The sequence below is a fragment of the Liolophura sinensis genome, chromosome 6, assembly GCF_032854445.1.
Source record: "Liolophura sinensis isolate JHLJ2023 chromosome 6, CUHK_Ljap_v2, whole genome shotgun sequence".
NCBI classification, from domain to species: domain Eukaryota; kingdom Metazoa; phylum Mollusca; class Polyplacophora; order Chitonida; family Chitonidae; genus Liolophura; species Liolophura sinensis.
The window spans coordinates 16,503,066-16,527,753 of record NC_088300.1 but is presented as its reverse complement, the minus strand read 5'-3'; the positions used below and the strand labels follow the sequence as shown (position 1 = coordinate 16,527,753).

At 37.4% G+C, this 24,688-nt stretch overlaps 1 protein-coding gene across 1 annotated transcript in view; it reads left to right on the top strand.

Annotated features, from left to right (window-relative positions):
- LOC135466382 (kinesin-like protein KIF16B) overlaps positions 1-24,688 on the top strand; it is a 27,670-nt gene extending 2,982 nt beyond the window's left edge. Inside the window, exons 5-38 of the mRNA XM_064743826.1 lie at positions 456-488; positions 1,703-1,755; positions 2,000-2,115; positions 2,418-2,487; positions 3,321-3,393; positions 3,867-3,934; positions 4,294-4,394; positions 4,742-4,849; positions 6,106-6,203; positions 6,866-6,940; positions 7,135-7,188; positions 7,401-7,460; positions 7,946-8,068; positions 8,358-8,409; positions 8,804-8,941; positions 9,365-9,450; positions 9,650-9,741; positions 10,417-10,470; positions 10,936-10,957; positions 11,269-11,400; positions 11,527-11,652; positions 11,896-12,054; positions 12,259-12,420; positions 12,691-13,535; positions 13,812-13,885; positions 14,399-14,442; positions 17,846-17,991; positions 18,307-18,486; positions 19,042-19,102; positions 19,261-19,305; positions 19,725-19,856; positions 20,709-20,798; positions 21,151-21,231; positions 21,703-24,688. Coding sequence (XP_064599896.1) covers positions 456-488; positions 1,703-1,755; positions 2,000-2,115; positions 2,418-2,487; positions 3,321-3,393; positions 3,867-3,934; positions 4,294-4,394; positions 4,742-4,849; positions 6,106-6,203; positions 6,866-6,940; positions 7,135-7,188; positions 7,401-7,460; positions 7,946-8,068; positions 8,358-8,409; positions 8,804-8,941; positions 9,365-9,450; positions 9,650-9,741; positions 10,417-10,470; positions 10,936-10,957; positions 11,269-11,400; positions 11,527-11,652; positions 11,896-12,054; positions 12,259-12,420; positions 12,691-13,535; positions 13,812-13,885; positions 14,399-14,442; positions 17,846-17,991; positions 18,307-18,486; positions 19,042-19,102; positions 19,261-19,305; positions 19,725-19,856; positions 20,709-20,798; positions 21,151-21,231; positions 21,703-21,858 — 3,909 coding nt within the window. The 3' untranslated portion in view covers positions 21,859-24,688. The remainder of the gene's footprint in view (positions 1-455; positions 489-1,702; positions 1,756-1,999; positions 2,116-2,417; positions 2,488-3,320; positions 3,394-3,866; positions 3,935-4,293; positions 4,395-4,741; positions 4,850-6,105; positions 6,204-6,865; positions 6,941-7,134; positions 7,189-7,400; positions 7,461-7,945; positions 8,069-8,357; positions 8,410-8,803; positions 8,942-9,364; positions 9,451-9,649; positions 9,742-10,416; positions 10,471-10,935; positions 10,958-11,268; positions 11,401-11,526; positions 11,653-11,895; positions 12,055-12,258; positions 12,421-12,690; positions 13,536-13,811; positions 13,886-14,398; positions 14,443-17,845; positions 17,992-18,306; positions 18,487-19,041; positions 19,103-19,260; positions 19,306-19,724; positions 19,857-20,708; positions 20,799-21,150; positions 21,232-21,702) is intronic.

Genomic DNA, 24,688 nt, shown 5'->3' with positions numbered 1-24,688 from the left:
GAGTAAGGTATAACCTATGGAGTCAAAATTACTATATTAGGGAAAGTTTATTTATTTTTTTCATTTGACACATTTTGCCTGCTTCATCCATCTTGTGTTACCACTTATTTGTCTTTTGTGGAGTTTGATTTAATTTTCTGATCAGAAAAACTTCAAAAGTATCAAGAGCATCATTTTGAGGCCTTTATATGCTTCTCTGAGTGCATTTTTATAGGCTAAACTTCAGGCGAAATACAGTATTCAAAAGCTATATATACATGTACCTGTAATGTGCTTTGATGTTTCTTTTATTATTTTGTAAATTGGAATTATTTGAGTGATTTGCTCAGACAGTATATAAAACAAAATGTAATTCTCTAAAGGAGATACAGGTGTATATATTATTTTGAGAGGGAAGATTTTTTTCTGGTGTTTTGATCCAGACACATCATATTGTTTTTTATTTTCATTTTCAGGATGATCGTGGCTTAATACCTAGAATTTGTGAGGTACGTTTTAACTTAACATATCAAAAGATTTACTTGCCTTGTTTCACATGCCAGGTAAGACTATATAATAGTCATTAAGCTGAGTATTGTGTTCAGTCCTGTAATAAATACTTTTACAAAATAGAGGACACATTTAGCCTTACTTTAGGGATTAACCTTTCATGAAATTTTGTGTATAAATGTGGTATATAGGAATTAAATAATTAAATAACTTAAATAATTTTCACTTTTCAATCCATAGTTTCAATCCTTTTCATAATATTTATTCAAAAGAGAGTACATACCAGGGCTCAATTTTAAGGGTGGACAACCATAGCCTGTCCTTGAGGTTGCCCGGCAAAGAAGTTGGTTGCCCTGCACAGAAGTTGGTTGCCCGGCACAGAAGTTGGTTGCCCAGACAGGTCTATTTACCCTTTTTCATTGAAACATTGCTACACCTATTTTCCCAACATGGTGTTAAACCAAATACGCCCCCCCACTCCCACCCCTCAAATATATATATCAACACACCTATTCCTTATGAGTGTTACAGTGTGTGAAATATATCCTATGACACCAGGCTGCCCTATGTTATTTTTAAATGGTTCTGACCAAACACTTGTGTAGCTGAAAGCGAAACCAGTGATTACAGATATATACATTGTTGTTCATTATTCCACCGTGTCAATGAGCCCTGACTAAGAAACTAATTTCTAATTAGTGTAATGATACAAACACATCTGGTTGCCTCCTGCTGGATTATTTACTGACCAGAACAACTGTACCAAAAATATTTCAGCATTGTCAGGCTGTGGCATAAGGCTCCTGAGTGTAACTCGCACATATTAGTATACACATAGCTTATTTCCAGGCCACACGTCTAACAACTAATACAGCATAATTCAGTACTGGTGCCCGGGAACCAGGAAGTTTTTCCATCAAAATTTTGTGTCCAGCACAAAATATTTTGAATTTAATATTGTAAATCACTGAAAGGACACCACCATGGTGTCCAGTCAACACGTGTGATTGTCCACCAGAAATCGGCCATAAACCTGCCAGAGGCTATTTTATGCTTGTCCCACGGGCAAGCGAGATGGCCATTTATGATTGTTCGCAGGAGAATTCATTCGACTCTGACCATTGGATGAGCATTAAAGTTGAGCCCTGCGTACCACACAGTGTTAAGGATGGGCACAGATGTACATAGGCTAAGCAGTATTTTGCACTTTCAGGGCCTTTTTTCAAGGATGACAGATGAGTCTACTTCATACAGAGTAGAAGTCAGGTAAGGTGGCATGTTTCCTCTTTATTATTATTTTTATATTTTATTGAGTTGGAAGTACAAAATGTCTGCCAGGAAGTTCAGTATATGCAAATAAAAATACAAATGAAAGCAGTTGGCAGTAAAAAGTGTGTTGCGCATGAAATACATGCACACACACACACACACACACACATATATATATATATATATATATACATGTATATAGACAGTGCTCACATAACACACCTGTTCTTTTCTTTCTCAGTTACCTGGAGATCTATAACGAGAAGGTGCGTGACCTGTTAAAGTACTCCACCAACTCAAAGGTTACCCATTCACTGAGAGTCCGGGAGCATCCTAAAGATGGACCCTATGTCCAAGGTCAGTGCTCCCTGTAGTGTTCTAAGTTCAGTTTGGAGCTTTAACCACTTAACAGCTGTATTTTTTTAATTTATCTATGATTGGATTGATTGGTGCATAGTGGTTTTGAGCTCAGAATAAACCACACTCTTCATCAGATCTCTGACAAACTGCTTGACTTACAGCTTCAGCCAAACTGCAAGAGCTGCGTTTCAGCCTTCGGCCTCATAGGCCGGGCTGATTGTGTGTGGTGAAAACAGCACATGGTCTGTGTTCATATAACCATTGAGGTGTTGAATTTATACACAAGTTCTCTTTTTCAGATTTGTCCAAACATATAGTGAACAACTATGGAGACATTGAAGAGCTCATGATCAGGGGAAATAACAACAGGTAAATTTTTGTTATGCATAAATTATGTTCACCAAACATGTTAGAAATGCTCTGGTAGCTATAAAAGTGATAAGAGCATGATCAAGTTGGTATTAGCAGGTATTGGATTTTCACCCCAACATTTGTGGTTTCCTCACTCGTCTTTCAGCAGTAATGAAGTAGGGCAAGGACAGGTTGTGTGTCAATACAAAGTGGTTGGGCAGGTGCCATGCCTGGTGTTCCTGACGTGATATGTCAGTGTCACAGTGCCTGGGTATCATAGGGTGTCACACCTGTTGTCCTAGACATGATGCATTGGTAACACAGTGGTTGGGTGTCAAGTTTGGTGTCCTAGGTATGATGGTTTAGTCACGCAGTGGTAAGGTAAAGCGTTGTGTGGTGTCCTTGTCATGATGTTTTGGTAACAGTGATTAGGAAGAGTGCCATGTGCGGTGTCCTTGTCATGATGCTTGGGTCTTTTGTTATAGGATAAGGATTTCATACATAGGTGCTGAACTTGAGAGAATTCTTGATGTAATTTGAGCCGTTCTTGGGTAGGTTTGTCAGCAACGTGCGGATGGCCGTGGGTTTCCCCCGGGCTCTGCCTGGCTTCCACCCACCATAATGCTGGCCGTCGTAGTATAAGTGAGATATTCTTGAGTACACCGTAAAACACCAATCAAATCAAATCAATGTAATTGGATTCGTTTTGGTATGATTCATGCAAAGACTATTTTTTTGTTGAATGTGTTGTCTTGCATTGTTCCATCATCAGAATTGTACGATAAATTTTAGTCCAAGTCTATCTTTACTGATTCTCAATATAGTTTTTGTTTGTGTTTCTTATTATCAAGGACAACTGCCTCAACCAATATGAATGACACAAGCAGCAGGTCCCATGCTATTTTCACTCTGGTGTTCACCCAGGTAAGTCTGCCCTAAATATCATCTTCTGTTTTGTGGTATGCGGTTCTAATGATACCAAACCTGTTATTGTATATTGTAATATTCACTCAGTGTCCTCAATCCATAAACCTGTTACATAAGGGAAAATTTCTTGAGCACAATGTTTAATGAACATCAGTCAAGTGATAAATATTTACTCTGGTTGTAATTAGTACAAAATGTCACTTTATGTTGTATTTAGAGGTCAGGTAATGTTAGGCCCAAGACCTGTAACTAGGGGCACATCTGTACAGGGTTTATGTCAAAGATTCTGTTTTAGTTTGTTTTCTGCACTGTAACTGTTATTAAGTTGGAAACATAATGCTTGTCATTCTTTAAGTATATATACTTATTCATAATTTTAATACGGTGGAATCTACATTTGAATGCAAAATATTGTGTGTCAAACATGTAACTATGCGCTCATATTAACCAGAGGCACCATTTACTTCTAGGCAAACTTCAGCAAGGACATGCCAAGTGAGATGAACAGTAAAGTCCATTTAGTGGATTTAGCAGGAAGGTAAAAGAATATGTACAGTATGGAGTTTGTCATTGGAAATCTTGTATCTCTAATCTATTTATGGGTTCATTCAGTAATTATTCATTACAATGATCTGTTTTGGAGAAAAACTTTATTTTGTTCTGTAATTGGTTATAATTGCTCTTGTATGGACATCTAAATTGGCGTTTACTCTGCCCAGCTTTCCTCACCCATATACCTGGCTCTGACCATGTAAGGGGAAGATCCTCATTATGATGTAAAGCACTAATCAAATTTTAAATGAAATTGAGTAGCATTTTTAGTCTCATCTATGAAGTTTTTAGGACTAATCTTTTGTTATCATTTGAACACATGTTTATGTTTGACATTTCCGTCAGTGAGAGAGCTAATGCTACGGGAGCAACAGGTCAGCGGCTTAAGGAGGGAAGCAGTATCAACAAGTCACTCGTCACCCTCGGCAACGTCATCTCACTTCTCGGTAAGCTTTATCTCTCGTTACACATACACAAAGTAAATACAGTATTATTATCCTGATGGAATTTTATTATTCAAAACTTTTGGTACTACAGAGTTGGAGTGTAACTGACATGACAGAAAATTTTGACCAGGAAAATTTTGGAGGCAAATAATGATATAAAATATTACTTGAGGTGCTGAAACTTCTACCATCCAAACAAACCTCATGGCAGCTTTCTGTAATCAATACAACGCTCACAATCTGGAAAAATGGGCAGCTTAGTCATGGACATGGTCATTTAGGGTATTTTAAATAGATTTAGTTTGTGAATATAAATAATAATTCCTATGTTACACATAACATTTCAGCTGAAAAGGGAGGCAAATCTAAGACATTCATTCCATACCGAGATTCGACCTTGACATGGCTACTGAAGGACAGTTTAGGAGGGAATTCTAAAACAGTGATGGTGGCAAGTAAGTTGCTCATGCGTTAGTCTTCTTAGGGTCTGCTTGCTGAGTGTATATAGAGTCACTCGAATCTGAGCCGATATGACGGGTGGCAACTTACAGTTATATACCCCGCAAATCTGAAGACGGGCAGCTAACTCTCCGCCTGAACCTACAAAACTATTTTAAAATAAAAACAACAACAACAACATGGCTTGTACCAGGGCCATCAAGTTTATGAACTCCTATATGTGTGCCCCGAACTAGTACGGGCCACTAATCTCTGCCACATTGCTACAATAGTCCATGGTGGAAAGAATACTGACGTGATGTGGGCATATTAATTGTGAGCAGTGGAGCCATGCTTTGTGGGCATAGAAACGCCTGTGCTGTCGATGTGTTGGCTTGTATAAGACCATGTCATCCTCTGAAACATGTTTTGATTGTCAACGTTTATCACCTAGGGGTGTGAGTAAATTAACTGGAGACTGGACCCAACCTTCACCTTTATTTTCTTTTAAATTTAAGTGAAAACTAACTATTGCAACTAACAGGGTGGTGATTAGAACTGTTTATATCTAGAAGGTTGTTTTTATTCGGTGTCTGACGACACTGCCTTCTGTCAGTGATCACAAATCTCAGCAGCTGCCAGAGGGAGAGCTGACATGTGGAGGTCAAGAATGGCTTCACAAAATCTCACCCCATTTATGTCCACTAAATTCATATTTCAATTATCTGTCCCATTTTTTCTCTCGTAAAGTGTCATCTGACAGACTTTTTTGTGGTTTGTAACATTTCTTTGTGAAGTACAACAACGACATCAACAACGCACACAGGTAATATCCCATTATGTAATGTAAACAGGTTACAGTATTACCCAACCAACTATGTGAATTTTACTACATTACCTTTCTTATGCCCTGCTGACTTTCACTTGTCATTTAGGCCTACATGAATAAAGGAAAGCCCATATATAATAAAGTCCATCATGGAGTTATGCATGTCATTTTATCTGCTACATAAGTGGGAATATTTTGCACTAGTAGGGGGATTGATTGGGTGTTTAACACCATGTTCAAGAGATTTTACCTATATGATAGCGAGCGGTGCCTGTTATTGGTGGACTGGAGTGCCCAGGGTAAACTACCAGCCTTGACAACCATGTGGTGGGAAGATTTGTCCAGGTATAGGCATTAGCCTAATCAACAGCGGAAAACTGTACCTCTGTATAATTTCATTCCGACTGAAAGTTTTAATTTCTGTCGTTGGAAATGTGTTCTCAGCAATATCACCGGCAGATGTAAACTATGGGGAGATTCTGAGTACTCTACGCTATGCTAACAGAGCCAAGGACATTATCAACAAACCCACGGTCAATGAGGTCAGTAACACATGTAGTCAGGTCACAAAGTACTCTAATGGTGCTTAGTGCTGTAATCTAACCAGTCTGTCATCTGTCATAATAATAAGCCAGAAACTAAATACCTGATATTTTTGAAAAAGCTTATTTGGAGAAAATGGTAATACCCATACCATTTATTCTACATAACATTTTGGTCATGTATTATACAACATGGACAGTGTCTTTATAATACCACATTCCCTAAAATGGTGTTTTCAAAAATGTCAAGCATCTATTTTATGGCTCACAAAATTTTTTATGTGAAGTTATTGTACATGCCAACCAATAAGATACACAACTTACGTACTTTTATGGCATCTTGATTCATTTAAATCCAAGCTCAATACATATGGTCTTTCGGGGGTAAAAATTAAATTTCAAGACTGAAGCATTCATAAGAGAGGAAAACAATAAAGACCACACATGATGTACATCTGGCTGTTATTTCTAAGCCCTCCATTGTCTTTTGTATACAGAGTTGAAGGTCTTTTCATGAAATTTGTACATGAAGATGATATTATGATGTTGGAAAACGGTCTCAAGGGTGGGGGAGTGGGGGTTGGTGTTGTCTTTAAATAAGCCTCTATTCTTCAGTGGCATCTGAATTTGGTCAGATATAAGTCTTCAGTTGTTATTTTCAGGATCCAAATGTGAAGCTGATCCGTGAACTGCGAGCAGAAATTGCCAGACTGAAAGCTCTATTGGGAGGCCATATTGTAAGTATTGTTTGCAATTCTGTCAAGCGGTTGTCTGTTCTCAAAAGTTTATTACTGTTATGCAATTGGTCTGATGTGTTCAGTAAAATTTACAGTTGATATTGTTTTGTCAGTAGATCTGATGAACACAGTTTTGCACAAAATCTCATGCACTAGAAGTTAATTTTGAAGAGAATTTGTGATTTTTTTGCCAGGATGGGATATCTACGCCAAGGGTGCAGGAGAAGTTGCACGAGAATGAGGCTAGGGTAGGTGCCACTCTCTGATAATGACAAGAACGCCATTTTAAATGCTTACACTATTAACTTTATATTTATGTGCATAAATTTGTAAACATGATGTGAGTTTTGCTTGCTTTGCACATAAATGTTATACTTGTTTTAACTTGAACATCATCAGTGAGAATTTGCTGTAGATTGTTGATTTGTTAAAGTGACTTGAAAGTATACTTCTTTCCCAGGTGAAAGTACTAACTGAGGAGTGGGCAGGAAAATGGACAGAGGCTGCCAATGTGTTACAGGTAAGGCTGATTGATTTGGACATTGAGCAGAATTCTGTTTCAGCTCAGATCTGCTACTTTTCATGAGAGAATGATTATATAGAGATGGTATTTGTGTCATAACTTTGGGAACCAAATTTGCAAATTTGACTGACAATTGCATGCTTACATTCCATGCATGACCGGACCCTGTCACAAAAAATTGTTTGGGGTGATATGGAATTATTTTTTTCCTCTGTTTGTTAATGAAAAAATTGGCATTGGGAGAAAAAAGGTAAATAGAATTTCTATCAAAATCTCAATAGAAAATTTAAAATAAGGGTTGGTCGGGCTTAATACACTCAAAAAAACTTTTTTTTCTCAAACATTTTGTTGTATAATTTTTTTGATCTGTAGTTATTTGTGAATAAGTACTGTAAGAAGTGTGGGGTATATATCATCATTATATCTTGATCGTAAGTAAATTGTGACGCAAGTTCAAATATCTTGATGCTTTGCTTCACCAGCAAGAGAAGACGCTAGCATTGCGCAAAGAGGGCTTTGGTGTTGTCCTGGATTCTGACCTGCCTCACCTGATTGGGATAGATGACGACATCATCAGTACTGGCATCATGCTCTACCATCTCAAGGTCGGTCTGGAAATCATGACCTTCAGTGTGGAGATTGTAAAACATTTAGTACTCTTGCACAAAATGTTAAAATGGTATTAAAACATAGGACTGTGTCTTAATTTTGCCATACAGGTATAGTTCAATAAGAATGAGTGCAAAATTGTATTAACTCTGTCCAATTCCGTCCTCGCTAAGAAAAGCCTTAGATAGTCAGTGACTATAGTTTTATGTAAATGGGGACATCATGAGGTATACAAAATATAAATGTGGTTGGTGTATTAGTTGTTATAATTGTTATATTATTCAGGAAGGGAGGACAACAATCGGAAGGACAGATGCCCAAGTGCCCCAAGATATAGGTAAATATCAGCAATGGTGGAACTTGGTACTCTGAATTTGTTGGGATAAACTGCTGAATATACTCGTTAGGATAGACCAGCAAGAAGGTCAGCAGCTTCTGAAAAATATGTGATAAAACTTCAAAATCATTGATCTGTGAGCAGCGTGTTATGTTTTTGGGTAATTTTGGAAAATTTATGAAAGTAAAATGTTGGAATTCGTACATATATTACACAAGCTTTTTGCTGCATATCAGCTTTGTTTCATGATCAAATTTCAGAGTTTGTCTTTGGCTGTTTGATTGAGTGTTCATTGAACTATGTTTCTTGTTGACATTTTTTAAAAATCGGAATGGCAGTACCTCTCCTATTTTAAATATGTCCACTACTGTCTTTATCATTTTTTACGACACAGTTCTGGCAGGGCTGGAGGTGGAGCAGGAGCACTGTATCATAGTGAACAACTGTGGAGTTGTCACCCTTCTGCCACTAGAGGGAGCCCTCTGTACCATCAATGGAGTGAATGTTCAGGATGAGACACAACTCACCCAAGGTTGTTCTGAGTGTCTTATCATATTTTAATTAAGCCGTATTTTATATTGTAATCTTTTATGAAAATAACATAACAAAGTATCCTTTTACATAGTATTTGCAACTATTGCTTACATGTTTATTGCTTAATATAATTCTGTACTGCACAGTATGTACTATCTTGTGTGGCCTTACATGAAGTTTCCTGGAGACAACATCTGGCACTGTTGTTTTCTCCCTGGCTACCACTTTGTAAGTGAAAAATCCTTCAATATGGTGTTGAACAAAATGGGAAAAAAATGCAGGTAATTAAATAAAATTCTTCCCATATTTATATTCTTCACAAGGAGCAACTTTCAATGAACGTGGCTCCGTGTAAGTTGCTGACTGTGAAGGAAAATAATTTCACACCATGTGTATAATATGCATGTGGTTTTTCTGTCAGGTGCTGTAATACTACTGGGTAAAACCAACATCTTCCGATTTAACCACCCCGCCGAGGCTGCCAAGATGAAGGAGGAACTGAAAGCTGTAAGTCTGGATTTCTTGTTAGGCTTTTAGTTATAACTACATGTAATTCTACAAATTGGTCCTACTTTAGTTATTTGATGGATGTTTTATTCTCTACATGAGAGTGTTTCACTGATGTGACACATAACCCTGTCAAACCTTCTGACTTGATGAAAGTTGATGAAATTAGATGATGTGATATTTTTTTGCTCACCTTCAGTGTAACCTGTCTGTGTCGAGGACATCTCTCCTAAGCCAGTCCATGACGGATCTGTCTATATACAAGAGCCATGAGAACCTGTTATCTCTTGGGTAAGGCTGTTTAACTTTGTTATCATCTGTGGTGAACTGGTTTTCTAATGACGTCAAATGTTAAAAGCCTTTGAAGATGCATTTTATGACACTGAGACTTATTTATGATTGTTGTTGTCTTGTGTTAACCATTAAGACATTGGTATTGTGGTATGTCAACAGTGAACAGACCGACGTTCTTTGTTCACAAGAGTAATTTTCTCTTTATCTGCCCACTGTTTATACATGTAGGTATAATTGTAACTCCCTAAAGTCTGCTGAGTTTTATACCCATAGTTACACTGGATTTATCATTTGGATTGTGTAAACTGTGACTTTTATTATTTACATCTAAGCGTTGTTCATTTTGATTCTTCATTTAGCAGGCTTTAATTGGTGAAGTGAATATTAAATGGAAATATTGTAATGTTTATTTATTTATTTATTTAATTGGTATTTTGCACCGTACTCAAGAATATTTCACTTATACGATGGCGGCCAACATTATCGTGGGTGAAAAGCGGGCAGAGCCCATGGGAAACCCACAACCTTCCGCAGGTTGATGGCAGACCTTCCCACGTATGGGCAGACAAATATTGTAACGTCAAAATCATTAGTCATCGTGGTCTATGCTGTGTGAAAATGTAATAACCTGGGGGATGGGACATGTTGAAATGATTCCTTTTCCTATTTCAGACTTGACTTTGAACAAATGCACAGAGAAGAACTCGAGAAATTAGAAGAGAAAAGGTGAGTAATATTTGACAGATGATAATACCTTCAGGTACTAAGTGATGTGGAATGCCTGGGATGCAAGCCATAGCATTGAGGAAGAATGCTCAGATATGGTTTATTTCTGTATAGTCTGTAGTAGGGAATTTTCCAGGTATTCATGAGGAGGTTGAGGGAATGGTATTATCATAAGGAGGAACAGAGGATGAAGTGTGTGAGGTTTTTACCTGGTGTGTGTGTGGTTTTACCTAACGCTTGTGAGGTTTTCACCTGATGTGTGAGGTTTTTATCTGGTGTGCATTAGGTTTTCACCTGCTGTTTTTGAGGTTTTCACCTGATGTGTGTGAGGGTTTTCCCTTGTGTGTGAGGTTTTCACCTGATGTGTGTGAGGGTTTTCCCTCGTGTGAGGTTTTCACCGGATGTGTGTGAGGATTTTACCTGATGTTTGAGGTTTTTTTACTGATATGTGTATTTTGTTTCCAGACAACAGATTGAGGAGCTTGAGGTTTTCACATAATGTGTTTGAGGTTTTTACCTGGTGTGCATTAGGTTTTCACCTGCTGTGTGTGAGGCTTTCACCTGCTATGTGTGAGGCTTTCACCTGATGTGTTTGAGGTTTTCACCTGCTGTGTTGAGGTTTCACCTGATATGTGTGAGGGTTTCCCCTCGTACGTGAGGATTTTACCTTGTGTGTGAGGATTTTACCTCATGTGTGTGGGGATTTTACCTGATGTGTGTGAGGATTTTACCTGGTGTGTGTGAGGATTTTCCTGATATATGTATTTTGTTTCCAGACAACAGATTGAGGAACTTGAGGAGCGTTACCGTCAGGGAGAGGAGCAGAGACTGGTTAAGCAGCAAAGCCTGGAGAGAGAGTTGGAGGAGAAGAGTGCTGAGTTAGAACACATGCAGCAGGAAGCTGAGAAGATACAGAGGGAGGCAGAGATGGTAAGTCATAGGTGTGCGACATAACAGCCTGGTGTGCGACAAAAGTGCTTTCATTAAATTAATAAGGAAAAGTGAATAATAACTGTACAAATGTGTTTAGTAATTTGTAGAACTATTTTGACTTAGGCTCATCTTGCTGCCAAGAAAGAAAATGCCATGTGGAAGCGCAAGTCGATGGATCTGGAGAAACAAGTGCTGGAGCTGGAGGTGGAGAGAGACAAAGGCAAGGCCAGGGCTGCCATTAGTGGGAAGGTCAGTCATGTTTACTGTGTTGATGTTTTATGGCGTGTAAGGATTATGTGCTGTAAGGAGGGGGGGGGGGTGTATACTGTGTGAGAGTCATTTACTGTGTTTGTTGGGGGGGGCATACACTATACAAATAAAAAGTTAAATCCACAGCATGCTTGCTGGTGACCTCATCTTGTTACATGTAATTTCCATGCCTATGAATTTTTTTTTTTTTTTTTTTTTTTTCATATTTTGCTACTTCTCCAGGGTTCAATTGCACCATTCAGCAAAGAAGTCAGTGACGAAGAAGAGCACAGTGACAAGGAGGAGATAACCAGGCAGGTTGAGGAAGATTTGTCTCTCCTGTCTGAGCGTGAAGCACAACACATTGAAGAAGCCAAGGCGCTGAAAGAGAAACTAAGCAAGGTAACCCAAAGTAATGCAGCGATGTGTGCATTTTTTGGTTTTGTATGAGGAGACAGCCATTGAATTAAAATATTGTAACTGAAGGTTGTTCATAAGTTTTATTTGGTAAGGTTTTGAAGTAATGTTTGGCAATGTGTTTTTAAATTTCTGGATGCCCATCGTTGCAATCTGTTGACATTCTTCTATCCCTTGTGTTTTGTGTAGGAACTCAATACACTGATAGCAGAACAGTTGGAGAAGAAGGAAGAATTACAGAGGAAGATTGAGGAACTGAATAGAAAAGAAGAAAGTCAAGAAGAACAGCTTGAAGAAGCAAAGGATGTGCTCGCAACGAAAAAAACGACCATTGAGGAAGAACGACAAAAGGTTGGTGAATGGTTAATGGTGATTAATGCACTGATAATATTCTTCTGGATTCTTCATGTATTTGAGAAAAAGAATAATGATGTATGTTTTTTAACTATCCAACACAACAACAGTGTCTTCTGAAATTGATTTCTTTGATTGTGAAATTTGAATCCAAAGCGGTGTTAAAGATGATAATTATTCATGTCTTTGATTGCAGAGTTTGATTTTAAAATATGACAAGTATCATTACCTACTTATTTTTGGTTTGTGATTTGGCTTGTTTTTCAGGAGTTACAGTTGATTGCTGCAGAAAAGGAAACAATAGGTTTACTGAGACAGGAGATAGGGGTGGCTCAGAGAAAGGGGGTGCTAGAGGGGATTGAGAGCTCTGTGAGGCTGGGAGAGAGGGAGGCAGAGATTCGACAGAGGTTAGGGGACATACGTGACAGGGAAGAGCAGCTTCCCAAAGCCTACTTAGAGAAGGAAAAAGCTCTTGAAGACAGGAAGGTCATGCAGTTAGCAGAGTTTGACCAGAGAATCCAAGGTGTGGAAGAAGATGAGCAGAGATTACAGGAGCGAGAACAGGCACATAGACAGAGGGCAACAGCAGGAGAATTCCGGACTGAGGCCGAGAGAGAGGAACACAAGCTTCAGGGAGAGGCAATAGAGCGAGAGAAAAAACAACTGGAGGAGAATTTGAAAGTGCTTATGGAAGAGGAAGAAGAAATGACCAGAAAGATGCAGGAAGAAGCAGAGCAGTTGGAGAAGGAAAAGCAAGAAGAGTATAAGAAACTGGAGAAGGACAAGTCAGATTTGATCGATATCCGACAGGCCCAGCTTGATAAAGTGGAAGATGAAATAGAGGAAAGGAATCATGGGTTAGAGGATAGAGAGGGCAAAGTTCAGGAAGCTGAGGCTAGCTTACTTGACCTGGAAGATCAACATCAAATTTATGTTAGCAAAGTAACAGACCAGCAAAAAGAACTCCAGGCAGGGAGACAACTCCTGGAAACAGAACTAGATGAGCTTGAGCAAGAACAATCTCGTGCCATTAGAGAAGTTCAGGATAGGCAAGAACAGATGAACAGTGAAACTGCAGTAGTTCTGGAGGAAATTCAGGAGCAAAGGAAAAGGTAAGTGTTAAGTTCTTGGGAAAGAACTCTTTGAACTCTATTTCAGTGGGCATGGATGAAAAAACGCCATTAAAGTACGGTTGTGGAGTTACTGTCCCATTATTTTTGAATGCTTCTTGTAACTATGAAGAGCTCATAAAATTGGCCTCATTATGCTCGTATAATCAAATTGATGAATTAATGCAAAGAAAAAAAACAGATTTGCACATCATCAGCAAAGATTTTTGTGTGTTAAAGGCTGGACTTTAATCAAGGTATCTGTAATTTTTTGTACAGACTTCTAACTCTAAAGGAGGAGCTTGAAAAGAGACAAGTTGTGAATGGGGATGGTCTCCAGAAAACGACAACTGGTAAGCTGTTATTTCTGCTAAACGGTTCATTAAAAATAGCGTGGTTTGTCATTTCAGCACTCCATTGTCATTACCACATTTTAGTGCATGATCCCAATGGCAGGTTATGGGTTGAAGACTTCTCCCTTTTGTGATATGGTTGTTGGCTTGGACTTAAATTTGAGAAAGTTTTTTGGTGATACTAATGATATCTCCAAATATATTTGGTATACTTGTAGTGCTGCCTCACTGTAATGTTATGTCAAGGACATCAGTTGTGACACAGTACACAGATATATCGTTGACCAACCAATGGCAATGTCCCGTTGTGCTGAGTGTGAAGAGGGAATGTACCACAATTTCCAATTTAAGTATGTTGTATCTTGACCTAACTTGATATTGTACCCATATCCCCCCTCCTTGGGGGTAATCTCTGTTCATTCAGCAATAACACTGCTGTTCATTGATTTGAAAGGACATTTGAAATGTTGCTATTAAGATAGATAATAGACGGATTGAAAATTTGTGTTGCAGGTCATGGAGATGACTTTGATCAAACCATGGCAGTCAAGGCCCAGGTATGTTTCATGTTGTTTGTTGTTTTGACTAACTTCAAGGACCATATTTTACTTCATTCTAATTTATTCATCTGCCTTATAGGGACATGTAAGAGTTTTCTGGGGAATTTTGAATAATTCCTTCCTGAACACTAAGTCATGTTATATGTTTGTGATATTAACAAATCCAGCAACAAATACCATTGTACAAATGTATGGAACATAGGCAGATTTGGTTTACATTTAATATACTGTCACATAAATATTTTTGTGCCAAGTACAGAACTGAAGATTTAGCTGAAAGTTAAATCTACGATTAAGCATGAAGATCATTGTGGACAAATAGCTTAATTCCTTGACATTTTTCCTTATGAAAGAGCAACTTTCAATGCAATTTATGCACATTTTTGGTTTGATTTTGAGGACAAAACTACCGTGGTTGAATCGGTCAATTTCAGGCCTTCACAAAAAGGTATAATTTAATCACTTCATACAGAGTAATGGCTTCACAATACCATAATTCGTAGACCTTTTTGAGCAGCTGAGCAGCCCTTGTGGTCAGAATGCTCGAAGGAAAGTTGACAAAACAGGGTCAGGGGCTGGAGGGGAATCTGATAGGGGAAGTTGAATTGCAAACTGTGGTGGTTTGATGGTTGTCACTCTTATAACTATAGACAATGTAGAAAGTTGGTATGTGTCAACTGGCTGGCGATGTGCATGGATACACCTGCGCCAGTGAAGGGGTGGCGTAGGCTTTGAGTGGTCAGCCTGAGTCAAACATACAAGGCAAAAATGTAGGCCTCTTTGCTCAGGTGATTTCACAAGCCACATTGTCTTTCGTGTACTATCATTTGTTTGCTAGACCACGAACCACTGTAATAGCCTATTACAAAACTTCATTTATATAAGAGCTCATCTGTATGAGTTTGTGCAGCAAACCAGCAACACACGTGCAGGTACAGCGAACATGTTAGTGAGACACTAAATTTCTACTCAGACCTTCGTCATTTTTGATAACATGAGAGCTAGTGCAACATGAGGTAAAATTAGTTGTCTGTTGTCTGTTAACCTGATCAACCCACTGTTGTCTGGTAACCTGATGGACCCGCTAGAATCGATCTAAAACTTTTTTTCAGGATTTTTTTTTTGTCCTTTCATTAGGTTGAACACAACATTGTTTATATAAGCCACTGCTCCGACTTATAGAAATGAAACTCAGCATTTCATGTTTCTTCTCATAAAAATAATCCACTTTGTTTGCATCAAAACATACATATGTCATGATCTTCATGATCTAACCATAGCATTCTTTGCGTGATATTGATCAATAGTTGTATTGATATGTAAATCGCAACGTCGCTCAGCTCTGGGGACAGCCTTCCAAAATTGTTCGTAGGACCCCTCAATCACAGCAGATACCCTGATCCGGTCACCTGTTGTTTTTGTAATAGTTTTGAATTCTACCCACGGTAAATAGATTACATGTAAGTGTTGTGAATATCTTTGTAATACACCTATACCAGCACATCACTTTATGAGGGCTTTACTGAAATGGTTTAGTAACAAAGTCAAACCCAAAGTCCAAATTAAAATGCAATGAAGCTAGTACAAATGGGCATCCATTTCCATGTAACACACAGTGTTCAATTCATCCATGCTGAGTTTATGATTGCCATTTTATGTAATCGGGAATGTCTAGAGATTGCTCTTGTCTAACACTTCTAAAATGGGATGATGAAACACCACGTGTGAGACTTGGAACACTTCCCCCTGTATTTTATGGTGAGCTAAGGGACAAATACTTGTCAGTCAGGTCTTTTACACTAAAATCTTGGTCAAAATGGTCTGGCACACAGCATGTCGCCTGTTGGTTGAAAAGGTCAGCGAACTACAGCATACTTAAAGTGTTACTTCAGTCCTAAGAGACACCAGGTTGAAATATTAAACTGATATGAAGGATACCCTATGGAATATAGCTAGTGCTACGGTTCAAAACAATTTATGATATTTAACACCTATAAGTGAAGAGTCCTGAATAACAGTATCTTTGTCAGTTTAAGGTAAAATTTTCCTGATGTGACGTGGTAATATTCCTTATGTGACGATGAATCAGGCTGATATGACGTCGCGTAAAGCATTTAAGTTGGAATGACGCCATGCGCGCTTGAAAGTAGGGCTTCATTTTTTGCTATATTTCAGTGATGGGTGACATTAAGTGTTCTTGCATGACGTCACACAAGGCAAAAATTGGAAAGGGCAGATATCTTTTATGTCCATATTATCCTCCTGGACTAACAACAAAGGCTTTAATACAATGTGTTTTTTTTCTACATTTGATGAAAGCAATTGCAACTATCTCAATCCTTATCATTTAATCTTGCCTTAAAGACATGCATGACTTAACACTACAGTAACTCTGCGAAAAGGTTGAAGATTTACAGTAAGCATGGTTACTGTTATTGTATCCGTCGTTCTGGTTGATCATGGTGTCTGTTGTCCAGTACATTATCAGCTTTCATAGCCTTGAGCACACAGTCTACCTGGATCATCATTTGAATGTATATATAGCCTCCGCAGTTCGCTGTTATTATATTACCTGTGTCATAGAATTTTGTTGACACTACTTGAGGCATAAGCTGTATTTCAAACAGTTACTCTCCAGCGATTACCTGTGGAGATTGAATCTGATCCAGCCTGTTAATTAAGCTGACCCCCAGAGGATTGTCTGACTGGACATTGACAGCCGTGAGTGGTTAGTGGACAATGCTACATGATTGATCATGACATGATCAACAATGTGGCTATGTTAATAAATGAACCTGACGTGGTCAACACTTGTACATGTAGATAGCTCTGTGACTCCTAACACAACAATCACTGGGCTAATACCGGATCTTTATACCTGTAAATTAGCAGATGTACATGCAGTGTTAAGAGGTTTGGTCCAGTGTAGTTATCATGTGTTATGTTTAACATGAACATAAGGTATGAAGGCTACAGTCACAGTTGATTTTAAGGACATTCTTTTTATCTCTTATAAGAAACCTTTAGGGGTTAAGTGATTACATTATCTGTCTTTTTGTCACACAGGCAATGCCCATAAAATAATTTGACTACACTGTGGTCAGTTTCATTGAAATTTGGAAAGTGGTACAACGTTCGTGTTAGGTAGATGTAGGTTATTCTCTTCTATGTACTGATATCCTCTCAGTTTACAGCTATGCATAGCATGCTAGTGGTGTGATGTGAAACATTTTTCAAAATCTTTTGTCATTTGTGCTTTTGTTTAAATTTTCTCCCTAAGAGGTAAAAAAAAAAAAAAACAAATTTGTGTATAGGGAATAATATATTATGAATCAAGAGCAGCAGGTTGGGTATTACTTGTACATGTTGATGTTGTACACCAGCCATGATTGGTTTGTAGGAGCTGGAGGAGATAGAAAAACGTGTGGTCAAGATACGCCAGGAGCTGGAAGACAAAAAGAAGAGACTGGAGGAAGAAAGAGATTCTGAACTGGACAAAATAGAGTTCGAAAAGTTAAAGCTTCAGGAAATGGAACATCAGGAGAGGTGAGAGAAATCAGCTGGAAATAGTTATACACACACACAAAAAAAAAACTTGTCAGTTTTGATGTATCCTATTAAAAAAGAATGACTCATCAAATTTTTGACTATGCTATATGTTTTGAACTATTCAGACCTGAATTCTGCTTGAACTGTTTTTAAGTGAGCATTTGGAACTTGTGTTGTGTAATATTAATGTTGTTGTTTTTTGTTCCATTCAATGATTTGTTTTCATACAGAGTGAAATCCTTGAAGTGGAGGATATGGGGCTCTAAGATAAATTGTGTTCTAGTTTAATATGTAAATTTTCATCATTTTCAGGATTAATAACCTAGTTGAACAGGAAGTGAAGCGAAGGCTATTTGAGGAGAAAGTCCAAAGAGAAAAACAATGGCGGATTGACAGACTGAAAGACAAACAAGAAAGGGAGAAAGAAATAGATCGGCTGAAAAAAATACATGACAGAGAATTAAGGCAGCTCAAGGCCAAGTATGAGAAAAAGTAAGAAAACTGGTCATGATGGATTTTAAAAGATAACTAATTGTTGTTTTAGCTGAATGTATGTTTACAGATGTCAGGTTTATTGGAAAAGGAAACTGGGCAACTCTCCAGGTAACTGACAAGCTCTCCAGGTAACTGACCAGCTCTCCAGGTAACTGGCCGAGCCAGGGAGGTTTGAATTTGAGCAAGCAGTCTTATTCTTCTATACAACTCAAAAGATGACTGAGCCATTGAGGACTATTGTAAATCAGTTTTGTCTAATCTGGCATGAGTATTTTCTATTACCCTGAGGACTGATCTCTGATTTCCCTTTTAACGGATATGTGTGATGCGACAATGTGTTTTAGGTCGCTCTAACATGGTGCATCCCTTGGCTTCATGAGAATTCCCTTTTAGAAATTCATTTATAGAGTTATGAAGCATGCAGAAAGAAATTTCACCGCATTTCCTGAAAAACCCAGGCAGATTATATAATTTGTTGACTTTTATTTAGTTTGTATTAAATTTAGTCCTAGCGCTAAAAAAAAATGATTGTTCCTTTTATTCTATTTCCAGCAATGGAAACCTCCCGGCCCAAGCTGTTCCCTCAAAGTCCAATCCTTATGTTACTGTCATGGTCAGTATGTTCATGTGAAACTTTGTATAATACCGGTATCTTGTTTTTATGTCCATTTAAATAAAATTTAATTTAGACGAATATTGAAAACTGGTATTTCTTTTTCTTGTGATGTGTGCAGATATTTGACTGTTTTGCATTTCTTTGTTTTTACACAGTCACCTGGTATGAATTCTGGCATCCCTGAAATATGTGTAAGAAACGTAAGTGAACAGTTTTATGTATATAAGACCTCTGCTGGAAAAGTTGTTCGTGATGGTTCTTTGTTGGTTCTTTCTGTGACATATTCATCTGATTTCTGAGGTCTGTCTACCTAAAAATCTTGAGTAATTTAAAGGTGTAGTGTAAAAGTTGCACTGTGATGATTGTGTTTCATTTTTCTGTTACTCTGTATGCAATTTGTATCATGTGTTTGACCAGAAATAAAGCATACATACCTGGACAGTCTACAGTTTGCTTTTGCGACCGGCCATATGTGAGAAGGACTGCCAGAAACCTATACGGGATTGTGCACTTCCCCCGAGGTTTCCATAATGCTGGGAGCAGTTGCATAAGTGAAATATCGCTGAGTATCGCCTAAAACACCCAGTCAAATAAATGAATAAATTGTTGTATTTGGCAGGCTAGTGATTCAAGTGGCAGCTCAAACAAAGTCAACAGTCGCATCAACATGGCTGCTACAGTGGATGTCACAATTCCAACATATCGTCTGTCTGGCCACGGAGCTGATTCCCATTATGAGTATGAGGTTAAGGTGAGAGAGACATTAAAACTTTTGGAAAAAAGGCATTGAATTTCCGGAAATAAATTGACGATAAAGCCTAAATGTTACATCTTCTTATCTCGCAGCCGGTTTTGGCAGACTGGATCAGATTGTCTTCAGAGCAAATGACCTTAAGTTCACAGTGTGACCATTAATGTTGAAAACTACCAAGACTGAGAATTTCACATGTAGCTACACACACATGTACTAAGATTGTAGTCAGTGTGACTCATTTTTGACCTGCATTCTCATGTCGAAGTTTATATTTGGCTTTTGTGAACACGATGCCTGCAAAAGTGCAGAGCAATAGGTTCTATCTTTGTGATTGGTAAACCATTTTGAGAGAGAGTTTCGTGTAATACTCACTGGTATTGCAAACAATGATGTTAAGTGTCTCTGTTTCAAGCATTTTTCAGCCATATTTGTTCAGCAAGTGTTACCTTTATTGTCAAACTAGACAAAATTATTCTGTCACCCTTATTCTATATACAGCTAATACATGATTTATACAAACAGTTTGCCTCGTTTTGGGCAAAATGACTGAGAATTGTAATGTATTTAAATGTTTAACTTTTTTTCAAGTGAGATATTTTGCTTGATTCTGTCTGATTCATCCACCTTCACATGGGTTGTTTGTGAAGTGTGATTTATTTGTTATTGGAAAATCCTTGGTGTTGGCATCATAAGGTCTTTATGTGCTTCTGAAAAGGTGTTTTTACAGGCCAAACTTCAGGTGAAATGTACCTCTACCGTTGAAATAGAATATGCTCTGAATTCACTGTCCTCGCAGAGTTTGATGGAATATGTTGGAGTAGTCTAACAGGGATTGTTGTCTTTTTTCAGATTGTTTTAGGAGATGAAAGCTGGACTATTTATCGTCGTTATAGCCGATTCCGGGATCTCCATCAGCGAGCCAAGAAGAAAATTCCTGAAGTAGGAGACAATTCATCTTCTGTCAAGTCTATTGTTCAATATTTTTGGCCACATTAATAAAAAAAATTGTAGGATTGAGATGAATTGAAATCAATTAAGTTGTTGTTGTTAACTTTATTTTTGACATTGATGGAATTGTGTATATAAACTTCAGATAATTTGATACTGATGAAGCCTGGATGAGTTTGGCTTAATGAATTTTTGTGTAAGATTGAGATGATCTGTTAGTGATGAAATTATGCGTAAGCTTGTGATGATCTGACAGTGACAAAAGCTATGATTTTACCATTAAAAGTTTTGTACCACTTCAAGATTATTGTTCACTTAATGAGGCACAATTCTCCATTCCCAGGTTGCAGCCTTGGCCTTTCCTCCCAAAAAGTTATTCAGTCGATCAGAAAAAGTTGTTTCTGATCGCCAGAGATCTTTAGAGGTTAGTGACAAGCCATGAATGGCAAAAAATGTTCATATTATAGCTTATGAGGGCCTCTGTGTCCTAGGGGGTTAGCGTGCCATTGCAGCGGAATGACCCAGGAGCCTCTCATCTCTGCGGTGGCTGTGAGTCCATCTCATGCTGGCTTCCTCTCCAGCCGTACATGAGAAGGTCTGCCATCAACCTGCAGATGGTCATGGCCTTTGTCTGGGCTCTGCCTGGTTTCCTCCTGCCATGATGCTGGCCATCATCTTATAAGTGAAATATTCTTGAGTATGGCATAAAACACCAATCAATTAAAAAAAAAAGTTTATGGCTTACAAAATCTTTTCGTATGGTTTTTAAGAATTCCTTGTCAAAATGATACATAAATACTGTGCATAGAATAACAATCCATACAAAAACCAAGTAGACAACATTGCTATTCATTATCAATGAATTCTTAAAAGATTTTTGTTCTTTACCTTTCAGCATTACCTGATCAACTTTGTGGAAGTGTGTCGACAGAGTCCCAGTTCCTCCCTCCAAGCGGCCAAAAATCCATACGTATCTAAACAGTTCCTCTGTGAATGTGAACCGTTTTTTAAGAAGGGAATCTTTGAAACCACCAAACATGGGACAACATAAGCAGATGGAGAGAGTGTCTGTGTCACCTGTTGAGATTATGTTGGGACTTACCTGTGGATGATAGTTGTCTCCTGTTACTGATTCTGCCATATTCCAGTCTTCAGAGTTATATGATGTTTTGTTGTTATCTGTTGCACATGTGCATACATGTATATTTTTAGGGGATAGATTTCTTTATATTTGTGGCAATATGTTTCTTGACTCATTACTAAACAGCTTAGAGTTTCAGTATATATTGTCTGGAGTTGTAATATTTTGCTCAATGTTGTTTAAAATGCCATTATTAAATTAAACAGCTTTAATGGTCAAATGTTTGCTCCGCTCTGTAATACTAGGTGTATTTTTGGGGTGGGGAATGGTGGGAATGAGGAATTATGGTTTGTTTTACTTGCAATACACAATGGCAAATTGTATAACTATTACAGTGTATTTTGAAGTTATAGTCTGATCTTCTGGAATACATAAATATGCATGGCCCCTTTTACTTGGGTATCAAGTCATTTAAGTCTTATACAAATATGTTACACATTTTTTAAGGTAGTTTCTTCCTCGTCATGACAAATGTCAGGTTTTTTTTTTAAATTATTTTTACATTTCCTTTTTTAATTACCTTTCATAATGTCAGTCATTATAATATTTCTTGATGGATTCTTTACCTTGAAATATCACAAATTATTGTCTCTAATTTTGCGTGATTAAGTTTTGTTTATTTCTGTTTATGTGATCTCATTTTGCTGTGTGACATCATTATTAGTTTGTTGGGGTGATATTGATGTGACAAATAATTATCTCTTCACACTTTTCAATTTCGAGTTTTCGAGGAAAAAGTAGAAAAGAGGCACATCAAAAGCTTTATGTCTGGTTTTATTTTTTGCAGCATACCAAGAATCATGGGTTGACTTAGCAATAATCGAGACCTTTGAACTAAAGAACTGTGCAGATTAAGCCTTTTGAATGTTAAGCTTATCGTGTCATTCCGCCATTTGTTCATCCTCACTCACTGTGATTTATATTGAATTCTACTCACCTGATTCAGCAGTTGTTAAGAACATGTCATTTAAGGTGAACTGGGAGATTTATTGACCTTTAATATTCAAATAATAAGCACAAACTATTTATAGGCTATTTTACATTGTATTATTCCCTGTTGATTATTTACAACCTGAAGTAAATGCGTGAGTGAAGTTTAAGAGTCCTTGTATATGTTAGTAAACCATAACTTGTTTTCTGTTGAAATCTAATGATGTGCTTGAATTCCCAAGGCTCTTATCTGATGACCAATGAAATATTGAACATTGAAAAAATTGTCCAAAATTTGAATGAAGTGTTGCATTGAAGCATTAAAATATCATGCAACGACAAGGTATTGATTGTTTCGAGACAGCAGTATGTTGGGCAAATATTCATGGTAGTTTAATAAAATAAAATCAAGCAGTATGTTTTAGCACACATGCACATGAACAGTATAATGCCCAGTTTATTGTTTACACACAGTTTTCAGATGATTGCAGATTACCTTTAATGTCAAAACTGCAGTAGTGCAATTGAAATGATGTTGATTGCTTTTTATACTGCTTTTAAAGTGTCTGTGAAAATTATGATAAATAGCCATGAGTTTTTTTTTTAAATTTGCAGATTTCAGTATAATACCGTTTTGTATGACTTAGCTTTTGTAATATGCACTTCTCTGTGGGTTTATACATGTACATGTATGTATGTGAGCCAGATGAGAGGCAATTCAGATTAAAATCCAAGCAAGAATCTGTGATAACCACAAATTGTTAGCAGCATCTTTTCTCAACATTATTGTACATCTTAAGCGAGAGATAAAATGGCTTGTTGCTATTAGAAATCATGTGCAATATTTTAAAGCAAACTTCCAAACCTAATGTTTTGTTCTATTTGTCATCCATAGCACGTTCTATTACTACAATTAGGTGTTCCAGACAGCTGGTCTTCTAAAACTAATTTTATATCAAGGCTATAAAATTATTTATGCTGAGGAAGAGGTTGAATTATTGCTCATTGGCAAACATAGAGTGGTCTCCGTCCGTCCTTCGAGGTCAGAGTAAAGTCAAAATCGGCCAATGATCACCTCCTACATGACATTTTCAACTATTTTAATGATCACTGCAAAAAACTTTAGTGTCAAAGTAGAATTTTAACTATATCCTCCAACTTCTTAATTTTAACACATTTTACACTTTGTTAGAAGGTAAATAATTAGATGTCATTTTTTGACCTAGCTAGATAAATCTGGAAAAGAAGGTGTGTTATGGTTTGTATTTTTGCACAGCATATAGGTCCGTTACAGGGAGATTAGAGGCATTAAGGTTTTAGTGTCTACTACAGATCAATGAATTAAAATTGTCATCACTGGTGTAAATTCAACAAATGAAGTAAGTTATTAGAGGTATTCCTTTTTACTTTCACCAGTTGAATGAAAAATATTTTATCCAATTTTTTATGTCATGAATGATGTATTTTTGTTGAGGTGTTGTCTGATGGGTGTTGGAATTACATGTGGATACATTTTTATGACCACATAATTCATAATTTATTAACACTGCACTTTGGGGGAAAAGATGGAAATGCTAGACATAGTGGAACGCTAAGAGAACTTTTTAAAAGGTGTTTTGTCTGGTTTTGGGGTGCTTTTAGGAGAGCATGTTACGCACTTGTAACAAATGTATTATGAAACATAGAAACAAGGGGTTTGTTTTGGGGGATGCTCATATTTGTGAATTTTTGGAAAAGTTGAAAGGGATAAATTTTCTCAAATTTTTGTGTACCTTGCTATCTAGTACTGCAGGATTCAGACTGAAGTAAC